We start from the raw sequence: 25,365 nt of genomic DNA on the forward strand, positions 1-25,365 counted from the left end.
ACCTTTTATAGTGATGCTCATCTATAAAGCATGACTATTAACTCTGCCAGCAAACCAGAATCATCCATCCAACCTATAGGTTTGCAATTCTATAGGTTAACAAAGGATAATTTTACTCCAGCCTCTAAGCCACAATTTCATATCCAGTGTATCCAAATGTAATGCAGGTTAAATTTGGAGGAAAATCTGCATATTTACAGGCTTCATATGACCAAAACATAATACATTCTCTTTCCTTGAGGTAAACTGCTACTTGACATTGCTTCTAAACTGGAAAACTAGGGCACTTAATTGTCATGCAAACCATGATTAGAAACCAGGATTAATCTCAGGTGACATTTGCTTTGTCTTCGCAAACAGAAATCAAATTTGCAAATTATGGTTTTCCTTACAGCAAAAAAGGGCCGAGCAATTGCTAAAACAAAGACTTTGGCACATACTTCCTGAACTGCAGTTTGCCATTATCCCTGGACAAGCCTTCATTTAATTGTGTGCCCAAGCATGATTAACAACATTTATCTGAATTACCTTTTCATGTCAATATAGTTGCAATTAACCATGATTAAGTTTTGTAAAGAAAAAAATGCAGTAATTTAAGTGCAGAAGCACAAAGTGAACATCTTGCTGTACTGTGTTAGGAATTGTAATAGACTGGATTATCTCATTTACAAGAATGTTTTTAAGGTGTGCAGGGCCCACATTAACTCCACTTTGCTATTCATTGGTTCTTTTCCTTTTTCCTTCCAACACCCAAATCCCTTTAATACCTGGAGGCTAAGCTCTTCTCTTGTTTTCTTAATGCATGAGAAATACCATTCCAAAGAACAGAGAACTATAAGTTCTTTTACCAGAATCAGTTGTTCTGCAATTATCTTAATAATTGACTTCGATTTTGCATCAGTAAAGATGCATATGGTCTTAAACATAATGTCTGCTCCAGTCAGTAGGAAGCAACAAGCTGTGTTTATATAGCACATCTCTAATCTCATGGTTTCAAATATATAGTTTAATTCCCCAAGAAACTAAATATACTAAAATCAATCTCGGCAGTTTGGCTAACAGTCCTTAAGGACACAATCATAATACTGTAATCCTGAAGATGATTAGTCAGAAAATTTGGGGTGATACTGGGCTATCAAATGTGTTGTGATCTAACAGGTGGAAACTTGTCTAAACATCCAGGTAGATAATAAAATACGCTGAAGTTTCCTGAAAATGGAAGATGGCTTAGTATAATAATTCAACACATTTTGTATGAGATAGTAACCAGCCACAGCTCCAAAGAAATCCTTGCTTAACAACGTCTTGATCAGGAAAGATGACAAGAAGCCTAGATCAGTAGTTCCCAACCTTGGGTCCCCAAATGTCTTGGACTACAACTCCCAGAAATCCTGGCAAGCACAGATGGTGGTGAAGGCTTTAGGAGTTTTAGTACAAGGACATCTGGGGACCCAAGATTGGGAACTTCTGGCCTACATGATGGTAGCCATAACCCTGCCATCAATGACTTATTGGGGCGATGATTAAATTCATGCACCTGTTTACAGAGCTGTGGACTTGCGGTCGGTCCTAAGCATCAACCTCCCTCCTGTCCTCACACCCACTCACACTTACACAAATTAGAAACATAAAGAATATTAGATATATTTTGTGTGTATAGAGTGTTAATAAAATTAAGGCTACAGAAAAAATCCCTGAAAATGAAAGTGTTTTTTTTAAAAAACTGAGGCTTAAGTAATAGTTTAGTATGGTCATTCAAAAATAATTAGCCAGCTCTCCAGTCAGCAAGGTCACTGAAGAATAACATTCCTGGGAACTTAATTGTTTATGTTATGATGAACTGGTTTATGTTACAATGTTTAAACATGTCCTATCCTGCATCCTTTCAGTGATTACTGTGACAACCCCAGACCTACTGGGATATGCCACAGTTTCACTAAGCTGCCACCAACCATTCCCTGTAAGGAGTCACACAGACCAGGAATGGATTTTTAACAAATAAAGGAATAAGGTTTATTTAAATAACACACAGGGAAAATAAAATGATCAAGTGAATAAGATACAGTAACGTGGCTTAGTCTCAATCATACATACACCAGTTTGGTTCACACAGAACACCTTTAAATAAAGCACAGACCCTGAACCTATCAGTTCTGGCTACCCATACAGACACCTGAACCTATCAGGTAGGTACTGACTGACACACAGTAGTACCCTGTCTGACACACAGACTCCCACACCAGCTTCTTCTCTCAGCTCTCCTTCAGCTCTCCTAACTTCTCCACACAAACTCCACATATATATACAGTACAGCCCCTCCTCCTGATGTCCCGCCTTCCACTCCCCATAGGATGGAACTTTCCCTCCAAACCCATGACAGACAGGTAACATCAGTGCTGTATGTAACAATTACCTTTCAGTGATTATAATATTTTGAGTTCACAATAGTCTAGTGTTTCAGGATTTCAGGTGACAGTATCCTAGCACATCAAATGCACAATGGTACAAAGTATTATTACTGTAAGCCCTGCAAATTTTAGTCATAACAATAATGTTATCAGCATAGTGGCAGCTTGCCAGATATTAAATCCAGACCTCATCATAGCATGGGTTCAAGCTATGATGCACACACACTGGATACCAACAACTGAGACCACTCTCAAACATCGTAAGTGATTTCCATCCCATTCTTGACAAGAATATTTCACTCTCCCAAGCCCTGGGCAGCAGGACTTGCTTATGGACAACATTCCAAATCTCAAACAGCTACTAACACACAACAAACCACACAACACTGATGCACACATGGGGACTAAATCTTGCTACAAACTGAGATGCCAACTCTGCCCCCACATTTATTCTGGCAACAAAATTACAGGACCTAACTATATGGTGCAAAATATCAAGGGCACTGTTACTTTTTCTTCAGCTATTGCGATCTATGACATAGTGTGCCAACAGTGTCTCTCTGTGCTCTACATAGGACAAATAATCTCTGCTCAAAAGAATTAATGGTTATAAATCAGACATTAGAAATTGCAATACACAGAAACCTGTCTCAAATCACTTTAATCTACCAGGAGATTCTTCACAAGATATGAAAGTTACTATTCTGGAAATGAAACACTACAGAATGAGAACACAGAGGGGAAATGGCTGAAAAATAATTTATACACACGACGGACATCCATATAAATGGATTGAATATCAGTCAAGTTAAGTCATTACCAAATGTAATAATTATGCTGTTATCTATTGTTATTTTCCTTTACAACTACCAGACCCATCTTTCAGAATAAGGCTCAAAGATAAAGTCTGACATACTAGATATTAATGTACATTGTTCCTCTGTTGTCTCCTTTAATCATGTCACTGCTTATAGTAGGTCTTTAAAGTGCCACAACCTCCCTCTCTATCTCTTTTTGCCTTTGCTTTGTTTTGTGTCTTTTATTGGAATGTTTAGAGAACCAGACTTCAAAAGATGTGACCACCACATAGAGGTCATAAATCATTGCAAGTGTGAAATTTAACCATATACCACTGTCTCTTAGAAGCTCACATTAATATTTTACTTTGTGATCTCTGTTTTCCATCTCATACATCTGAAGAACTGGGTGAAGGTCCACAGAACTTAAGTTTTTAAGGTGCTATAACGTGTGTTTGTTTGTCTTATTTTTGGTTCTGCACAGATTAACATGGCTATCTCTCCTAAAACAACCACAATCATGTTGTAGTGTAGCAGCACAATAATCAACATGGATTTTCCTCCATAGATTAATACTGATTTGGCTGGCTGAGCAACTGGAATAATTTTATGTGTGATTTTAATATGCTTAGAGGCTAGCAAAATTATTTTTGTTTATAAATTCCAAGCAAAGTGTGCTGCTTATTTACCACCCCATAGTGCTTATATCAATCTCTGGGAAGTCAACAATTATTTAAAATTGTGCAGGCTACATTTTCTTTCCATCACCACCCCTGCCCCCAGCAAGCTGGGTACTCAATTTACAGACCTTGGAGGGATGGAAGGTTGAGTCAATCTCAAGCCCAAGTTCAAACTCAGGTCATGATCAATCTTCACTGTTGTACTGCAGTTTAACAACTGTGTCACGAGGCTGTATTCTCACTTTTAAGAACCTTGGAGTTTTGCAGAAGTATTTTCTTGATGTTTAAATATGCCTTATTAAGCTATAAGTCTTTGCATTTCTAGAACGTAATTGAAACTTTCTCTTTTTTTTACACTTAAAATATATTTTACTGCATTTTGGATTAAAATCTGATTTACGTATTTGCCTAAGTTTAGTTTTCACATATTTTAAACTATTTGTCCCTACAGCGCTGTCCCTACAGCGCTGCCTGGGGACTGTACTGCAATGAATGCAGGAGAATGGGCTCAGACTGAACCCGGACAAGACAGAGGTTCTGAGGGTGGGCGCTCCCACCTTAGGTGGTCTGGGTAACTCTCTCTCATTTTGGGGGGGGGGGTGGCCCTGGCTGCAAAGAGTGGGGTCCACAGTCTGGGGGTCCATTTGGACCCGGCGCTCACGATGGAATCACAAGTGGCGTCGGTGGTCCGTACCGCCTTTTTCCATCTTTGGCGGATTGCCCAGCTGCGGCCCTACCTTGATGGGGTGGCGCTCACTACCTTGGTGCAGGCACTCGTAATCTCAAGATTAGATCACTGTAACACGCTCTATGTGGGGCTGCCTTTGAGGCTGATGCGGAAACTCCAAGTGGTGCAGAATGCGGCGGCCAGGCTCCTAAGCGGAGCGAGAAAATACCAACACATTTCTCCTATTCTGGCTTCACTGCATTGGCTGCCCATTTGGTTCCGCATCGACTTCAAAGTGTTAATGCTGACTTATAAAGCCCTAAACGGTTTAGGACCTCGATATCTGGCGGAATGCCTTCTCCCACCAAGGTCTACCCGTATCACCCACGCGAGTCAGGAGGTGAGGCTGAGGAGCCTGACGCCGAGAGAGGCCCGCAAGGAAAGAACTAGAAATCGGGCCTTCTCGGCGGTGGCTCCTCGCCTTTGGAATAATTTCCATCTGAAGATTCGCGCGGCCCCCTTGCTGGGTACCTTTAAAAATCAGTTAAAAACTTGGATGTTCGTGCAGGCCTCCCCCCCCAGTTAATCCATGATCCTCTTCTTTCTTTTTCTACTTTTTGCCATCTTAAATAATTTATTAATTGTTAATTTATGTTATTTTTATGTGTTTATGTTTTAAACTTATATATATATGTTGGAAGCTGCCCAGAGTGGTCGGAAGACCAGATGGGCATGGTATAAATCAAATAAATAAATAAATAAATAAAATTTGTGCCTACAGTTTTTCCATAGCTGTAAGACTTTTGTATTTTGAAAACGGCTCTGAAGTATGAAGTTTATAAAAGCAATGTAGAGAAATAAAGCTTGTAGAATTAGACAAGCTGATGTTGGCTGGAATCATTGCAACAATGGAAAGACTTACACCTTGGTACTCAGATGAAGTTTTATATGATCATAATTGTTTGGTTTCATTCTGGAATTAACCCCTAATTGGGATAAAATGCCAACTGTGATGAATACAGGCTTCTGATTTTTCCACAGAAGTCTATAAATATGTGTAGGTCTCTTATGGACATATTCAGGCATCAGTTTCTTTAACTTTTCCTATTGTCTTCAGTCACTGCATATTTTGTTTCAGTCTGTTTTTGAAAAAAATGCAACAATTCAGAAATCACATAGTTAGGAGGAAAGAACTAAAAATATATTTTAAAAATGGACAAAGTGATGTTTCCATCCCTACTATCAACATGAATAAGATCACAGGCTTGATCTGGCTGTGGATGGGGTGGATATGTTCTCTTTAGACTTTGCCCCAACAAACAGAAAGGTTAGGGGTCCTTAGAGGTGGGGCTAGCAAGTTCAGTGCTACTCACCTTTATGCCTATTTGCTGAATGTATGGAACAGATATCTGAGAACACACCTTTGCTTCTCATCAGACAATCTGCCTTACATCTAACCTGCTTCTTTTAGATAAAGTCTAGAGAATATATTTCCCCCCAGAAAATGTTATTAAAAATACATATACAAGAAAGAAAGAAAAACTTACTTTGGGGATTTACTTCATGAAGAGGCTTTCTATCTAAAAAGAGGAAGTGGGAGCAAGGAGGGAGAGAGAGAGAGAGAGAGAGAGAGAGAAGAAGAAGAAAGAGAAAGTTGTTCTTAATAAATATACTGTACAAGAAATGTATTTTCTAGACCACTTTTTTGTCCAGCTGTATAAATGAAACATTTCTCCTCCACTACCAGCACTAATGGGGTTTTCAGGAGAGCAGTAATAGGGGTTTCAGTCTCTTTATACAAATATATTCTAGTTTCTTTTGGGATTTAATTTTGTTTTGTCCTATTCTGTTTTGTTTATTTGAAATAGGGTGTGTTGATGGATTTTGAAATTGCTCCTTGAGTATTTGAATCATTTGACAGTCTAAGGGAAAAAAATGTATGAAAGGTCACAGATGTTAGGTTTAAATGAAGACAAGTGCAACTGCAATCAATAAGATTTGTGACAGATTTCAAAAGGCTGCTCATTCAGTCCTCTGCTGCACTCTCGAAAGTGTAAAAGGATGTTCAGTACAATACGATGGGAAAAAAGCATAATATGAACTGGCACTCTGCCTTGGCAACTGTGTTTAGTATTTGGGCTCAGTTTATGTTTCCCTCTCTTGCACTTGCTAAAGAAGAACTATTTCCCAGTTCTCATGAGCACCCTTTCCCGATATAGTTAATTCCAACCTAGATCTTGTTGTTGTTAGATGCCTTCGAGTCACCTCTGACATACGGTGACCAAATGAACGAGAGTGATCTCTAAAATATCCTGTCCTCAACTGCCCTGCTCAAGAAGTCAGTCCACCTCATATTTGGTCTCATTCTTTTCCTGCTGCCTTCAAATTTTCCCAGCATTATTGTCCTTTCCTGAGAATCTTGCTTTCTCGTGATATGCCCAAAGTAGGTCAACCTCAGTTTCAGCATGTTTTCCTCCAGGGACAGTTTAGGCTTCATTTGAGCTAGGACCCATTTGTTTATCTTTCCAGGATATCGGCAGAGCTCTCCTCCAGCACCATATTTCAAATGCATCAGAGGCGAAGTGCTGAGAAGAAAAGCAATTGAGGTGTTGGGGTAGGGGTGGGGAGACATTGTATCTGATCCAGATACAATGGGGGGGGGGGAAAAGAAACAAATTGCCTAACTCATAGGCTGTGTACAATCCATCATTTCTGAAAAGCAGTAGGAGTGACTTTATCTATGAATGGTACTATGCCATTGCTCCTTACCTTGCTTCTATCAGTCACGGGGGGGGGGGGGAGGCACTGTGGTATATCTTTCTTGTGTTATATGCATTTTGCATATTTTTTTAAAAAAATATGCACACCACTGAAAGTAATTTCCAGAATATTATTTGGTTTTAAAGATTGTGGTTCATTGATACATGTGCTTTTGGGTACACCTGACCTCATATATACAGCTTGTACATTTCTTTCCTGGGGCAGAGTGAGACTGCCAGATCAAGCAGCAAACTACTAAAAGACATGAATGTGCTGCCTCAATCTCGCTCTCAAGCTTCCACATTTTGGACAGCTATCACAGGTGATTTCCTTGGACAGTCCTCTGAGAGAAAATAGGTGGCTCTCCAGAGAGTAGTTTGCTTTGGTCCTGCTCTGCGTGGATCCCTCCAGGCAAATAAGATGGAGGGAACAATAACTGCAGAGCCAAAGATGAAGGTGAAGGAGGTGAAGTGCTGAGAGGAAAAGCAGTGGAGGTGTTTGGGGCGGAAAAGGGCGGGGGAAGGGAAGAAAAGCAGTGACAGTTTAGCTCTGCTCCTGCCCTTGCATTCTGGAGATGAAAATTACCTCACAAAATTCAGAAAAGTGTAAATACAGAAGTACAGCTGCATGTTGATCAAGAGGAGTTCAAGTAAGTTACATTTGCTTTAAAAAGTGGACGACACAGATTTTTATTGCATCAAATGTGGAACAAATATGTTTCTACCTCAGAACAAAAATGACTGCTCAGGAATGAGTCAGATCATACTTACAAAGTTTCTGTTCACGTATGACATAAAATATAGTACAGTAAATTCAGAAAAATATAACGCAAAATGTATGTGCAGTGGTGGTACCAGAGAGGTACATGGCAACAGCGGCTATAATTTTTATGGAACGGTTACAATTTTCTGATATTATAATTGCCAACATTGAACTTATTTCATGTCTCTTTTCCCCATTCCCACCCAATTCATACCAATGCCTTTCTGCCACTCAAATGTGTAAACTAGCTCAAAGAATCATACATAATGCATTTGAGATAATTAGCTTGCAGATTCTTAAGGGCAGATCTACAGAGCAGAAGCAAGCTCCAGCGGCTACTTTTTTTAAGAGCAAAAATTAGGTTCAGAAACAGGAATCTGTCAGCAGAAGAGGAGTGGGTGAGTGGTTATTTTAAAGTTCATTTATTAAACAATGTTGGAAGAAAGTAGGAGTATGTATAGACACGGTGCTCATATATCTTATTACAGGACATTTGCAAAATATTTCAAACTACAAAAGAATTAAAACACCATCAAGCACTGAACCATACTTGTAAATAGCGGTCCTGGTGACCCAGCTACGCAGAGGATTCTTGGAACATGATTCTGTGTAAAGACAGTGTGCACATATTGTCTGTATGTAATAAAAGGTCAGTCTTGTCATTGCCTTAATTGCAAGGAATTCAGCAGCAACCAGCCCCTTCTGGCTTTCAAAGAGCTGTGTCTGTGGGGAATTTTATTAGAATGCTTGGAAGTTATCTCATCTTTAATCATCATTATCATCATCTTAGAACTGCAGAGCTGGAAGGGACCGTATGGATCACTGAGTCCAGCTCATCAAGGAGACACAATGGGAAACTGAACTTGCAACCTCTGGCTCCACAGACATCTACCTAAACCACAGAGCTATCCATCCAGCAGTTTTTTATAAGGTCATCATTAACCCCTTACAAACATTCAGTGAAATGTGCACTGGGGCACTACAATACAGAAGCATGTGGCCAATCTACTAGCCTATGAACATGCCAAACAGCAATGCACACATCTAAGCTCTTCTGATTCTGGCAGCTAAGCACGTTTGGACCTGATCAGTATTTGAGTAGGACTGACAGGGATCTCCGGGTGTGACTTAGAAACCATTGTGCCTGAAACCCCTGGACAGTTTCTGTCAATCTGAGTTGGGAGCACTGGGCTAGCTGCCTCAGTGCTCTTTGGCTCAGTATAAAATAGCTTCCTATGTTTTCATGTGTAGAAATTCTGTAGCTGTTATCACAAAAGGCTTCTTTAAACTATAAAACAAAATGCAGACACTGGCTCACTCTCGCATGTTTTTACGACGGGTACGGAAAATTGCAAGTGCAGTGCCCTCCTTCTTGTGCCTTGAGAGAACATACAGAAATTCCATATGCATACTTATGGCATAATTCTCTGTTTGATGTTTTAATACCATATCAAGCTCCGTAACTGTTTCCAAGGCACATATTTGCGTCTGAAAGGATGCAAAATGCATTCTAATTCAGTAACTGTTTTGAAGAGTAAGACACTGAAACAAATGTTGGTGCCTATTTGAGATCCAGTCTTCTGTTTCAGATATGGACACCAGCTTGACCCCTAAGCTTCTGTTCTGAAGGAGACCAGTAAAGAATTAATCACTTATATGTATCTCCTTTCCAGACTGAAATATCAGAGTAAGAGTTGTTCTGTTCAGGTAAGGCATTCCAGAGGTTAAAAGAGAGCACAGTAGGACCCCCTTATCCTTGGATCAGTATCTGCTGATTCATTTACCCACAATCTGAGAATATTAAAAATATTAAAAGGAAAAGAAATCCTGGAAAAAATGTTTTTAGATGTATCACCATGTATTCTCAGGAGTTAATCTGAGAAGAGCCATTGAGTTCAGGATATTTTGGAGATTGCTCATTCATAGGGTTGCCATAAATCAGAGGTGATTTGATAGGACATACTGATGACGTTGCTATTTCTTTTCATTTATTCACAACATCACAAGTGCAGGTTTTACATCCTTAAATCTTACAGGTTAGTACTCTCTTCAAAACATAAGGGCCACCCTAGGCATTTCCCCTCACTGTGACAGATGTCCTGTTGTGTGGCCTATCTTGCATGGAGTGTGAGACCAAACATGAAATCACTCTTCCATAATTACATAACACAACAGTAAATGACACATAGAACAACAGAATGTTTTCAAACATACTAATGTTCTTAGTAAAAGTAGGCTTTCTCTTCCTGTTGTGCTGGCAGAGTGTGCCACTGACAGAGCGTGAGGCCCATGAACCTGGTTGGCAGGTGGTCTCTCCTCTATTTTCTGAGTCTGTTAAATGCTCCTAACAAAAATAAGGTTTATTCCAACTGGAAGAATAGGTACTGTTACATACAGCACTGATGTTACCTGTCTGTCATGGGTTGGAGGGAAAGTTCCATCCTATGGGGAGTGGAAGGCGGGACATCAGGAGGAGGGGCTGTACTGTATATATATGTGGAGCTTGTGTGGAGAAGCTTAGTAGAAGGAGAAGCTGGAGGAAGAGCTGAGAGAAGAAGCTGGTGTGGGAGTCTGTGTGTCAGACAGGGTACTACTGTGTGTCAGTCAGTACCAACCTGATAGGTTCAGGTGTCTGTATGGGTAGCCAGAACTGATAGGTTCAGGGTCTGTGCTTTATTTAAAGGAGTTCTGTGTGAACCAAACTGGGGTATGTATGATTGAGACTAAGCCACGTTACTGTATCTTATTCACTTGATCATTTTATTTTCCCTGTGTGTTATTTAAATAAACCTTATTCCTTTGTTTGTTAAAAATCCATTCCTAGTCTGTGTGACTCCTTACAGGGAATGGTTGGTGGCAGCTTAGTGCAAGTGGGGCATCTCCCAGTAGGTCTGGGGTTGTCACATTGATTGGTGTCCAGCGTGTGGGATACGACTGGTCCAGTTGTCCAGTGGTCCAGCAAAGCCTTGGCAAGTGTGCCCAGAGCAAGGGGGGTCTAGTCAGGGAAAATCTGAGAGCGCGTAGGTAATCTTCTAGGCTTACCTCACGGGGAGGTACGCTAGTGGAAGAACGTGCCAACTCAGATTGGGGACTAGATTAGGGAGCTCTGAGGCAACCCGTTTTGGCGGGAAAAAGCTGAGGCAAAGCTGTGTGAAGTAGCAGTGATCTAGCTTGTCTGCTGAGAGGCCTAGCAGAGGGGGGTGGACTCTGGCTGGCAACAGTTGCAAGTTAGTGCTGAAGAACAGCAGCAATCTATAGAAGGCTGGTTCTGAGGCAAAAGAAAAAAAAAGTGGTCGCTTTATTTTGAGGCTTGACTTTTGAAAGCAGCCTGTTCTGGGGGGGGGATTATGCCCTTGACTCGAAGCCAAATGGCAGAAATGGGTGAAGTGAGGGAACCCCAGGTGGACCAAGGTTCTGAGGATGAATTTGGCTCAGTGCAGGACGAGAGCACGGGAGAACAGAACCCAGAACTCAGAAAAATGGTCCTAGCCCAACAGCATGAACTGAGGATGAGGGAAATAGACAGGGAAGAGAAACAGAGGCAACTGGAAAGAGAAGAAAGATTAGAGCGAGAGAGAATGGAAATGGAGAGGGAGAGAGAGAAAATTGCTCTGGAAAAAGAAAGGATGGCGTTTGAGTTAAGAAAATTGGAACTGATGAATCAGAACAATAATAACAATAGAGATTCTGAGGTGGGCCAATTGTCTAAAACTGACCTGAAGAAATTCCCTGTGTACCACAAGGGAGATTGCCCTGAGGTGTTCTTTTCCCTCGTGGAAAGAGCGTTTGTGGACTTCTCAGTAAGGGAAACTGAGAAGATGACTATTATGCGATCTTTGATCAGTGGCAGCCTGGCAGAAGTCTATGCAGAGATGCCAGTGGAACTGTTGAGAGACTTCGCGGAGTTTAAAAAACTGGTGTTTGCCAGACATGGGATAAATGCTGAACAGCAGAGGCAAAGATTCAGGTCACTCACAAAGAAACCAGAGCAGACTTTTACCCAAGTGGGGGCCCAACTGGTGAGGTTGCTAGAGAAATGGCTGTCTCAGGAGGGGACAGAGACCTTCCAGCAGCTCAAAGACCTGATAGCGCTGGAACAGTTTTATTCAGTCCTGCATGGGGAACTGAAGTTCCAGGTGAGGGAGAGGAAACCGAAATCTGTGACGGAAGCAGCAGAGATCGCAGATTTTATTTACCAAATAAGAAAGCCCTTAGGTGCTGAGGGGAAATCTGTAGGTAAACCCAAGGAAACCTACAGCAAGTACTCTCAGGGACCAGGGAAAAACCAGCAAGGGGGAGGGGCCCATGGTGAAGGGAAGCCCTCAGACATGAAACAAAGACCTCAGATTTTGGAGGGAAAACCAAAACAAGATGAGAAAGACTCAAAATACAGCAGAAAATGTTATTTCTGTCAAGGAAAGGGCCATCTAATCTCAGAGTGTGAGAAATTAAAGCAGCTAAAAGGAAATGTGCCTCATGATTTGAGTGGAACCAAGCCAAAAGCTGTGTTCTGTGTCCAGAAAGAGCAAAGCTCCTTGTCACTGAGGGAGCCTGTTGCCATGGCTACTCAATCTGGAACAGTTACATCTGCTGATCAGGCTGAGGAAAATGGTCCTCTTGTGGAGGTCAAGCGCTGCTTACTAGTGAGAACAGATTCACAGTTGTTTGAAACCGCAGGGGTGGACGTAGGAATACTTGACCATCAGTATAGGGGGCTAAGGGATACTTGTTCCCAGGTGACCCTGTGCCATCCAGACATTATTCCTAGGGAGTATATAATCCCAAATGAGAGCCTGAAGGTGGCAGGGATTGAGGGGCAGGTGATCTCACTGCCAGTAGCTGAGGTAACTGTGAGCTTTCAAGGCTGGAGGGGAGTGTGGCGGCTAGCGATTTCATCGACTCTGCCAGCAGCCGTGCTCGTGGGAAATGACCTGGCTGAACATGTGAAACGGGTGCTAGTGATTACACGCTCACAAGCCACCACGGGGACAGTTCAGGGGGGTACTGGAGAGCCCGAGGCTGAAGCAGATGAGGGTAGTTCCGAAGCTGTGGTAGAAACCTTAACCACAGACAGCAAATTTGGCCAAGAGCAAAAGGCAGACGCCACTCTCCGAAAGTGTTTTGAAAAGGTGACAGACACCCAGTTAACACCTGAAACCCCAGCGAGATTTCGTGAGAAAAAGGGAATTTTATATAGAGAGACCCTGATGAATATCTCAAAAGGGGGAGATGGGATCAGAAGTCAGCTAGTGGTACCTGAAAAGTATCGCCCCATGATCTTACAAAGGGGGCACTCTGACATGTTTGCTGCGCACTTAGGGGTGAACAAAACACAGCAGAGAATCACACAGAATTTTTACTGGCCTGAAATAGGGAAGCAGATCAAGGAGTTCTGTAAACAATGTGATGTGTGTCAGAGGCAGGGGAATAACCGTGACAGGACCAAAGCGAAGTTGTGCCCTTTGCCTGTGATTGACACCCCGTTCAAATGTATAGGAGTGGATATTGTGGGACCTTTGCCCAAGGCCACAAAGAGGGGGAACAGGTTCATTCTCACCATTGTGGACCATGCCACGAGGTACCCTGAAGCCATACCCTTGACTAACATTGAAACTAACACAGTGGCAGATGCCTTGGTGGGGTATATGTCCAGGATGGGATTTGCCTCAGAAATAATCACAGATTTGGGCGCATCGTTTACATCGAAGCTCATGAAACGGTTATGGCAAATCTGTGGAATTAAACACAAGGAAACCACTGCCTATCACCCTGAAAGTAATGGGTTAACGGAGAAGTTCAATGGGACTCTGATGAGCATGATTAGGGCTTACTTGGCGGAGAATCCAAACAATTGGGACCAGAAGCTGCAATCCCTTTTGTTTGCTTATCGATCAGTGCCACAAGCCAGTACCGGGTTCAGTCCATTTGAACTCTTGTTTGGGAGAAGGGTGAAAGGGCCCCTTGATTTGATCAAACAAAATTGGGAGCAGATCACCCAGGATGACCCACAAGATGTGGTGACATATATAGACTCTTTAAGGAATGACCTAAAGAGAAACCTAGAGCTAGCAGCAGAGACCCTGCAAGCTCAAAAGGTCAGAAAGAAAGCTTGGGATGACCAGGAAGGCAGGGAGAGGCACTTTAACCCAGGGGAGGAAGTGCTTTGGCCTAGGCTCTGCAAAGAGAACAAACTGCAGCTGGGTAGCCCAGAAATAAAATACTTGGGTCACATAGTAGGGGGAGGAGTGATCAAACCCCTGGAGGCCAAGATAGAAGCAATTCGTGATTGGCCTAGACCCAACACCAAGAAAAAAGTCAAATCATTTCTTGGGTTGGTGGGCTACTACAGAAAGTTCTTCCCGAGGTTTAGCGAGATAGCGACTCCGCTGACCGATCTGACGCGGAAGAAGACTGATGACCGCATCCCGTGGACCAGCGACTGTGAGGAGGCGTTCCAGAGGTTGAAGGAGGCCCTCATCAACTATCCAGTGCTGCGTGCTCCAGACTTCGACCGGGAGTTCATCATATACACCAATGCGTCTAACAGCGGGGTAGGAGCAGTTCTTTGCCAGGAGGATGAGAATGGTGACCAGCATCCAGTGTCCTACCTGAGTAGGAAACTCCAGAAAGGTGAGAGACATTTGGCAACCGTGGAAAAGGAGTGCCTGGCCATAGTATACGCGATTCAGAAGGCCAAACCTTACATCTGGGGAAGACATTTTGTTCTGTGCACCGACCACTCACCACTGCAGTGGTTAAAGACAATGAAAACCCATAATAGTAAACTTATGAGGTGGGCTTTAAACCTGCAAGATTATGACTTTGAAGTGAAGGTGGTCAGAGGGTCGATGAACTGTGTTGCTGACGCATTGTCAAGAAGACCCGAAGAGTGAAGACGGCGAAGAAACATGGACTATGTATAGTTTGTTGACCAAAAGTTAAATGTACCTGTTTTTTTTTGAACAAGCTTGGTTTGTATTAATAAAGGTAACTTAATGTATTGTAAATGGTAAATGTTTAAATGCCTAATTGATATGGTTATCCTAGTGTAAGTATAAGTAAGTATGGTATTGTATGTTATTGTATAAATGGTTTTGTATGTTTTGGATCCAGGTTGTTTTTTGGAGAAAAGCACCTTAGCTTTCCCCCTACAAAACAACTTATAAAGAGGGGAGGTGTTACATACAGCACTGATGTTACCTGTCTGTCATGGGTTGGAGGGAAAGTTCCATCCTATGGGGAGTGGAAGGCGGGACATCAGGAGGAGGGGCTGTACTGTATATATATGTGGAGCTTGTGTGGAGAAGCTTAGTAGAAGGAGAAGCTGGAGGAAGAGCTGAGAGAAGAAGCTGGTGTGGGAGTCTGTGTGTCAGACAGGGTACTACTGTGTGTCAGTCAGTACCAACCTGATAGGTTCAGGTGTCTGTATGGGTAGCCAGAACTGATAGGTTCAGGGTCTGTGCTTTATTTAAAGGAGTTCTGTGTGAACCAAACTGGGGTATGTATGATTGAGACTAAGCCACGTTACTGTATCTTATTCACTTGATCATTTTATTTTCCCTGTGTGTTATTTAAATAAACCTTATTCCTTTGTTTGTTAAAAATCCATTCCTAGTCTGTGTGACTCCTTACAGGGAATGGTTGGTGGCAGCTTAGTGCAAGTGGGGCATCTCCCAGTAGGTCTGGGGTTGTCACAGGTACAAACAAATAATGTTCATGTCTCAGCTTGCATCAGGACTAGTTGACAGACTAGTCTGACTCAGTTTCCGGTTTCTCTCCACCCCAGGTTAATGTCACCGGGGGGGGGGGTGAGAGTCCATTTCTATTGATGGGATACACCACTTTAGCCCGAACCTCAAAGCCTACAGAAGTGAAAGATGGTAATCCCATAACGAGAGCAAGGCTCATGCTGCCATCTAGTCCAGGGCTCTACTCACATCAGAGATGATACTTTGCCCCAATCCACCTGGAGATGACTCTGTCACTCTTTCAGGCATTTCTTCCTCCAATGTAGGAGCTAGTCTGATCTTGGTTCTCCAGAACCAATCTCCTTAGGCAGTGCTACTCTTGCCTGCCTCTACTCTAATAGTAAGGGCAAGAGGGAGGGCAAGGATTCTGATGGTATTCTCCCTCCCCTTTTGGCACCCTAACCAGCATCAGAACCGCTGTCCAGGGGTCCTCCTTGAAGATGTAGTCCTTCTCATCCTGGGGTTCAAGGTTCAGCGTGGTAGATGTCCCTCAGTTCCTCTGGGCATCTCCCTAAGCACTCTCATCTACTTCTTTCTCCTTATTGGATCCAGGGTCCAAATCCATCTGGATCCCTAGGTTGGAGGTTCCTGGCATCTTCTTCTCAAACTTCTCCCTCCACTCCAACATTCTACTGTCTCCAGTGCCTCCTTTATATCCCCCAGTCAACTGGGGATGGTCATTTTCTCCTTCTTCTCTTCGGTTCACTCTCTTCTTCTGTCATTGCCTTCACAGGCAGGGCCTCCATTTGGTTTGACTGTTTTGGGTGCAGGGCTCCCTCTGTCCAGGTTTCTTGAAGCATCAATGGGATTCCCTCCTCGGGCCCTGGACTGGGACTAGACAGCCTGCCACCACGTAGAGTAATTGGATATGAACAGTTGACAATTGCTGGTGCAGTTAATAAAAGTCCAGACACTCTTTGCATGGGATCACTGGAGGCCCTGCCTTACCAAAACAGGATTTCAACAAGTAAGATGGAGTAAAATAAATGTTGTTGATGACAGAATTGGCTTATATGTATTTTGGCCTGATGAAAGGAACCACAGCAATAAGAAACTGCATTCAAAAATGACAGTGGCAACAACAATACAAAGTCTCAGAAATTACTTACCTGAAGCTCTGCACTGTGTTTCTCACACAATTCCCTACAGGAGGAAATCAGAGCTGGGGAGGCACATATTGGAAAAAGAATGGGGCAGGGTGAGGAGAGAGAGAAGTAAAGAAAGCAGCCTAGACAGCATAATTACATCAATTCCTACCAGCTGAGAAAGCAAAAACAAGAATACCTTAAAATATTGTGACATAAACGTACAGTGTGACCCATAAAGAAATAAAAATATCACACAGATATGAGAAAGAAAGAGAGAGCGGGAAGAGATAGATTTAATATTTCAATCTGGCTGAACTAACATAGATGGAAATTTGGGGTCCATAAAAATGCACATTCCTTGCTCATCTGAAAAAGGGCAGCAAATTATGAAAAAAAAAAGATAAAGGAGCTCTGCTGATCTCAGCTGCATTCTTCTCTCCTTCATCTGCCATGAAAAAGCATAAATTCCCCGGCAAGGCCTCTCTCTCTTTCTGAAGAACCATAGGGACTTCGGAGCTTCAGTGATGTCCAAATAACAACACTGAGCTGATGCAAGGGCAGGGTGTAGTCATGGACTGGTTTGTGGGGGTTTTTTTGAGTTCATTGTTTCTTTCACACCCATCTCTAATTAAAAAAGGGATGCCTTTATACTAGGTTGGGAATGGATAGAAAAAAATAGCCAAAAGAGTGTGAAACTGGACATGGACGGGGAGCCTGTTGGAGCACAAGGAACAGTTATATGGTTACCCTCTCATGGGAGCATAACACAATGGTCAAGATTATGTTACTGAGCATAGTAAATTGCACTAGAAGAAGTTTATTGAAATCAATGAGGATTCCTCTGTTACTTGCATTGATTCAAATGCTGGAGGAGAGTTTTGTGGATACCCTGGACGGCCAGAAAGACAAACAAGCAGGTCCTAGAGCAAATAATGGCTGAACTATCTCTAGAGGCAAAAATGTCCAACTGAGGCTGTCCTACTTTAGGTACATTGTGAGAGGACAGATTGAAGGCAGCTGGAAAAGAGGAAGACGATTCGTACTTTCACCAAAGGTTGGGGACAATGTAGCAACAACAACAACAACAACAATATATGGGGGGAGTAGAGACCTTTACAGTCTGCAAAATGAGAATGGTCGATCATATGCTACAGATAGGCTTTAAAAATCAAATGTAAGACTGGCTGAATCAGGCTGCAAACCTATATCGCTTTCCTGGAAGGAAGTGACTTTGGACTCAAAAACATCTACTTCTGATAAAACATTCACTTGACTGTGCTGTCAGCTTATTCCAATCTGTGTTGCATCCACATCTGTTCACCCAATACTGTAAGTCCATTCTGCCCTGTTCTCCACTTTACCATATATTTCACTGTCTCCAAAGCATGTTTTGACATGTCTATTTCAGTGGCTATAATAAAAATAAAATAAGACATTTGTGGTTCTTTGTAGACATAAAATGCAATGTTGGATCATTCCCTCTCAGCCTCCTGTATATTTTGTAAGTTTTTGCATGACAACAGCCATTCCTCCATTATCTGCTTCTTCGATGACAATGTTGCCATTGTTTTTGAAGCTGCAGATGGCATCACACTCCATCCAGCTGAGATTGTATGGTAAAATGTTTCCTTATTGGTTATATCAGCTTGGCCAAGTGGCAGAAGTACTCAACTTTTTGTTCCAACCTTAAAGAAGACTCCATGCAGAGCCCTCCTTTCTATTGAGAAGAGAAGAGGTTCATGTATTTCAGGATACTGTTTTTCAGAGATGGTGCTTGTGAGTTAGCGCATTGATTGGTGTAATGGTTTTTGAAATATTCATTGGAAGGTGGTGGAAAAAGACCTCCAGAGATGTATCACAGACTTGTATAATCTGTGTAGGTTTTGTGGGAGAAAAAAAATAGGCCATGAGGAAGAACAGGCTCTTGTGTCTCATATTACATATACTTGAGTGTAGATATGAGGCACACTGACAGCATCTTCGTCATATGGACTCATGGAAAAGTGTCACTTGAAATATTCTACCATAACATTAGTAACTTTCATTCTACTCTTATTATAAGTTTAGAGCAGTCAAGAGGTATATTTTCTGGAGTGCTGGAGAGCTACACAATGAATATCTAGGAACGTTTTGACCATTATAGATATGCCTCCAGGTTTTACCTGCGACACACCACAAATTCTGTTGTTTACAGCTAAGTCCACCAATTTAACTGCATACTGTATACTCAGATCCATAGGACAAAAGACTCAATGGATTTAAACTACATACCCACTCAGGACATTAAAAAAAGAAACGAATTGACAGGTCAGGACAAGTGCTGCAAGATAGACAGAAGAAGGAAAACGACAGAACACAATTGGTAGTCATCTACAGGTTCAAATAAGCCAACTCAAATGTACTATCTACTGTCCATTGTGGATGATACAAATTCCCTTTTTGTGGATGATAGAAATTCCCTTTTGCATGCTATATGGGACCAGCTTGTACTTGCTTACACACACACACACACACACACACACACACACACAGAGAGAGAGAGAGAGAGAGAGAGAGAGAGAGAGATCTTAAGCACTTATTGTAGCACATGGGAACACAGAACACACACAGAGAGAAGAACAAGACGCAGCTAAAAACCCAGGCAGCAGCTGTATCCCCACATCTACTCTAGCAGCACCATTACAGGCAACACCACCCACAACAACATGGGGTCATTTACTTGTTTATCTGCTAGTGTGATCTATGCTGTCCTTTGCCAGCAGTGCTTCTCTACAGTCAACACAAAGAAATCTCTCAACAAAAGAATAGACATTCTTGTGCATTCTGATGCAGATCTCAAAGTAACAGTAGTGGAGAAAAGGAATACAAAGGAAGATTTCAGAGAGAGAAAACTGAAGTTTGTTATATTCACAGATTCCTGCATGTATCAAAATGATCAAATGAAGAACCAAATATATGTACCACAGTTTGGGGCATAGATGTAACAAAAAAATATTTTTCTTTGACATAATTCTAACTTCCTGAAAAATCACCTCATTAATGATAATACAGTATCTATGTAACCCTGACATCTGAGTGTTCAGCCTGGAGGCAGGCACTGCATCACGGCCTCTCCCAATTTGAAGAGAACCTTGTCCAGCAGGCCGAGGCAAAGAGGAAGTCACAAAAGCAGCAAAACCAGGGAGCTGGACAGGGGACAGACTGAATTTGTCTTCAGTGTGGAAGGGATTGTCACTCTCGAATTGGCCTCCTCAGCCACACTAGACGCTGTTCCAAGTCCTCCATACAGAGCACGTTACCATAGTCTTTCGAGACTGAAGGATGCCTAACTAGCTCGATATAACTAGCTCTTTGACATATCATTCCTGGTGTTCACAAGGCGGTTGTCATTTTGACAATGCAAATGTAATTGTGATCTTCTTCTACCACTTGTCTGCTGGACCCTTGCCCTTCCTGGGTCTTTGCTGCCAGAGAGAGAGATTGGCTGAGTGGGTCGAAGAGGTAGTGAATGCCTCCTTGTAGCAGGATAGGATCCCACAATGCTTAAAGGAAACAGTAGTAAGACCAATATTGGGGGGGAACCCTCCTTGGAACCCACACTACTGAATAATTACCAAGTCCATCTCCAATATCCCATTTTGGGGCCAGGTGCTGGAACAGGTTGTGGCTTCTCAGCTCCAAGGGTTCCTGAACGAGATGGATTATCTAGATCCATTTCATTCTTGCTTCAGGTGTCTCTGTAGGACAGAGACTGCTTTGGTCACCTTGGTGGATTACCTACACTGGGAACTGAACAAGGGGAGTGTGTCCCTGTTGATTCTACTGGACCTCTCAGCAGCTTTCAGTAAAATCAACCATGGTATCCTTCATGCCATCTCTCTGGTATGACACCTGAAGGCACTGTTTTACAGTGGCTCAAGTCCTTCCTGGAGGGGAGAACCCAATAGGTGGTGCTGGGAGACTCTTGCTCGATAACCCTGGCTGTTGGCTTCTGTTTTGTCCCCAATGCTGTTTAACATCTACATGAAACCCTTGGGAGAGGCTGTCCAGAGTTTTCAGGTTCAGTGTCACCATTATGCTGATGACACCCAACTCTATTTCTCTTTTCCATCTAAATCCAAGGATGCTGTTTCAGTTCTAAATCTCTGCCTGGTGTCAGTAATGGACTGGGTGAGAGCAAATAAACTAAAACTCAATCCATACAAGACAGAGGTACTCAAAAAGCACATCAAGATATAGGGTTGCAGCCTGTGTTGGGTGGGATTTGATTGATTGATTGATTGATTGATTGATTGATTGATTGATTGATTGATTGATTGATTGATTGATTGATTGATTGATTGATTGATTGATTGATTGAATTTGTACCCTGCCCATTTAGTCAACTGACTACTCTGGGTGGCTAACAACATATAAAATAAACCATTTGAAATATAAAACAAATAGTACATCAATAGACAAGGACTCAAGATGAAAACAAAATAAATCAAGAGGTGGCTGGAGGGAAGAGAGATTTCCTCTGAAAACACAGGTGCACAGCTTAGGGGTGCTCCTGGATTCATCTCTGAGTCTGGATACCTAGGTTTCAGTGGTGGCCGGCAGTGCCTTTGCAGTTAAAACTAGTATACCAGCTGCACCTTTTTTTTAGAGGTCTGATCTGGCCATGGTGATACATGCCCTAGTTACATCTCGGCTGGATTAGTGTAGCATGCTCCACATAGGGTTGCTTTTTGAAAGCATTTGGAAACTTTGGAGGGTCCAAAATGCCACAGCCAGATTGATAATTGGTGCTGGTTACAGGGAACATACAGCATAACTCCCTTGTTGCAGCAGCTCCACTGGCTGGCTACTGATCCATTTCTGGCACAATCCAAAGTGCTGGTTTTAACCTATAAAGCCCTAAATGGCTTGGGTCTAAGCTATCTAAAGGACTGTGTCTCCCTCTATAAGTCTGTCCGAGCATTAAGATCATAGAAGAGACCTCTCTTGCAGTCCTACCATCCAAGCACAGAAACACATAATACATTCAAACACAGAATACATCTCCAGACTTCTAAACAAATCCCTAACTCCATGAATACTGGAAGTAGGCACACATTTAAACACACACGCATGCGCGCACGCACGTACGCACACACACGTGCACGTGCACACACACACACACACACACACACACATACACACACACACACACACACACACACACACACACAATTCCACCACTATGTACATATTGCATGTTATACTGGCACTGTGAGTCTGTTAAATATTAAGTCCAATGGTGTTATGTGGCATTTAGAAGTCTGACGGCCTATGGATAGAAGCTATTTTTTAGCCTATTTGTCTGGCAGGCTATGCATCCATATCTCTTGCCTGATGGTAGAAGTATGAAGAAGTGCTGACCCAGGTGAGAGTCCTCCCTAAGGATTTTACTCACTCTGTTGAGACAGCAGGACCTGGCAATTTCCTCCAGTGGGGTTATGGGGCAACCCATGATTTTTTGTCCTGAGCTCATCAACCTCTGTAGTGCCTTCTTGTCCGCAGTTGTTAAGCCAGTGTATGATACCATGACACAGTATGTGAGGATGCTTTCTATTGTTGACCGGTAGAAGGATGTCATCAGCCGCTGTGCCACCTGAGTTTTCCGTAATACTCTTAGGAAATGGAGTCTCTGTTGGGCCTTCCTGACCACTGGAATATGTTACTTTTCCAGGTGAGATCCTGGCTGAGGTGCACTCCCAGGCATTTGAAAGAGGAAACCCTCTCCACACTGCCCCCCTTGATATAGAGTGGGGCTGGTTCCTGTCTCTGTTTCCGGAAGTCCAACACCATCTCCTTAGTCTTGCTGGTGTTTAGGTGCAGATTGTTTTCTAAGCACCATGTAGTTAGCTTCTGGATTTCTTTCCTGAACGCTGTTTCATTCCCTCCTGTGATAAGGTCCAGCATGGTGGTATCATCTGCAGACTTTATTATCATGTTAGGTATGCAGTCATGTGTGTACAGAGAGTACAGGTAGGGACAAAGCACAAAGCCCTGAGGGGAGCCTATACTGAGCTTCAGGGAAGAGGATGTAAAGGACCGAGCCCTTACTGTTTGTGGGTGGTCTGTCAGGAAGTCTCTAATCCAGTCACAAGTGAGGGGAGGAAATGAGAATGTCTGGCAGAGTGGTATTGAAAGCCAAGCCGTAGTCTATGAAAAACATCCAGACATAGTTCCCAGGTGTCTCCAGGCGTCTCAGTGCCATGTGTGGGGTTCATGGCTATGGCATCACCTGTCAACCTATTTCCTCTGTAGGCTAACTGGTGTTAGTCAAAATTTGATGGAAGGTATGATGGAGAACCAGTTTCTCAAAGCACTTCATCACTACAGACGTCAGTGCGATGGGTCTGTAGCCATTCAGGCCATTTATGGTCATTTTCTTTGGGATCGGGATGATGATGGCTGCTTTCAAACATGGTGGTACACTGGCTGTTTGCAGGGAGATGTTGAAAATCCTTGTTAGGACCCTTGTTAGCACTTTCCCCAGCACTCCATCTGGACCTGCGGCTTTATTAGGATTCATGGCCTTCAGTGCAGCTTTCACCTGATGTCCGTGCAGGATGAGTGGTTGGAGACTGGAGGGCCAGTGGGCTGGTTCTACAGGGTCTGGTCTCTTTACTTCATAGCAGGCGAAGAACGTATTCAGCTCTTCCACCACCAAGGCATCAGCTTTGCCTGTCTCCATCATGTTGCCCCTATAGTTGGATAGGTGCTGCAGCCCCTGCCACACCTGCCTTGGGTTGTTGTCTCTAAAATATTCTGATGAGGCTCCGCACATGCGCAGTTTACCCATAGTGAGAAGGAGAAGTATTGTAATCCACAAAGAAATAAACCCATTAGGCCTTAAGGCACTTTAACTCTCTTGTTTTTATTTCACTACCAATTTTAACATATTTTCTCACAAAACAAGTGGAGCAAGGCATGTTGACACATGCAATATGATTTCCTTAACTTTCCTTAATCAAAAGAAGCAAACAGCCATATACACCCATTTGGCCCTTAATTACACAGCATACACTGTTACCCAACTATCAGATAGCTTCATGCACTGAAAAGTGAATTATTTTCTTTTAAAAAGCAAATCTTAGGAGCAAGAATTTTATTTAGTGCTGTATTGCTAAAACACGGGTAGTAAGATGTTTTATGGGAACATATACATCCATCAAGCCTGGGAATCTATCATGCTGTTTTCTGCCTGATCGTCCTGTTGTGCATGAAATGAACTCTTCACCATAGGAACTTGTTAAGCGAACCTCGATATTCTGTGTGGAATGCTGCACTAGCATGTTCAGTTAGAGTATACAAGAGAATAGCAGAATAGAATGGGTTGCCAAGGTCACCAAGTCCAACCCCCTCCTGATATCGGAAATCCATAGCTGCACTAGCTTACATCGGCTTCTGCTTAAAAACCTCCATGAAAGAGAATCCACTACCTTATGAGCCAGTCTGTTTCACTCTCTTAACAGCTTGTACTGTCAGGAAGTTCTTCCTAATGATCAATCAAAAATCCCTTTCTTCTAGTTTGAACCCATTTGTTCAGACTCACTCTCAGGAGTAGCAAAAAATAAATTTGCTGCATCCATCAAATACTTGGAACTGTGATCATACTGATTCAAATTTGTCTGTTTCCTAGGCTAAAGAAAAGAATCCAGTTCCAGCAATATTTAGTCTTGGTTGTCAGACTTGTCATCTTTACCAGTGTCTTCTGGACATGCTCTACTTTGCCACATTCTTCTTAAACCACAGGTCAAAATTTACTATGGGCTGTGAAATGAGAATGGGCACCATGCAGATATTAACTGAGAGCTTTTCTCTGGCAAAAATTAAATCTGTATCCCCCAAGAAGTTTACATTTCATTTAAGTAAAATGTTTCTGAATGTATTTTGGAATTCACCTTTTAAAAAACTTTTTCTAAATACACTGACACAGACATTTCTGCAAGGAGGTAAGTTGATTTCTGATTCCATGCATGCATCTTGTAAAGAGAGGCAAATCTTTGTTTATCTTATGCTCCTAGGTGAGGATAAGGAATTACAGTATTTTTGCCTTATCTTGAGAATGTGCACAAAAAGGACCTGGTGCTGTTGAATACAGAGTTTATAACCAAACTATGTTACTTGTACAGCTTGCACAAATTGTTCAAAAGTATGCTAGCTGCTGCCTTTCTGCATGGATTTTAGAAATCAGAGGCATTAGATGGGTTGTTTGTCTCTTTTTCATCATTAGTCAATCATTCTGCTCTTGCTCTGTATGTAGTTTGCTTCTTAAATGAAAAGGATACTTGATTTAAGCAGGCTGTTACAGACACAATGTGTAGAAATCTTGACAATGACAAGATTCAGGATATGAGAAGTCTTGTGTAGTTCTGAAATATTTCACTGAGGTGTCTCATAGTGTAGAGACAGCCTAAATCAA

The 25,365-nt window shown here is 42.4% G+C and overlaps 1 protein-coding gene across 2 annotated transcripts in view; it reads right to left on the reverse strand.

Annotated features, from left to right (window-relative positions):
- Positions 1-25,365, reverse strand: part of UNC5D (unc-5 netrin receptor D) — a 644,095-nt gene that overhangs the window by 118,564 nt on the left and 500,166 nt on the right. The window contains exon 8 of one of the 2 annotated variants that reach the window (XM_078379743.1): positions 6,100-6,132. The exons of the other annotated variant lie outside the window; for it this stretch is intronic. Within the exon in view, the coding sequence (XP_078235869.1) occupies positions 6,100-6,132 (33 nt within the window). The remainder of the gene's footprint in view (positions 1-6,099; positions 6,133-25,365) is intronic. 2 annotated transcript variants of the gene reach the window in all.

This window comes from Pogona vitticeps, chromosome 8, assembly GCF_051106095.1.
Source record: "Pogona vitticeps strain Pit_001003342236 chromosome 8, PviZW2.1, whole genome shotgun sequence".
NCBI classification, from domain to species: domain Eukaryota; kingdom Metazoa; phylum Chordata; class Lepidosauria; order Squamata; family Agamidae; genus Pogona; species Pogona vitticeps.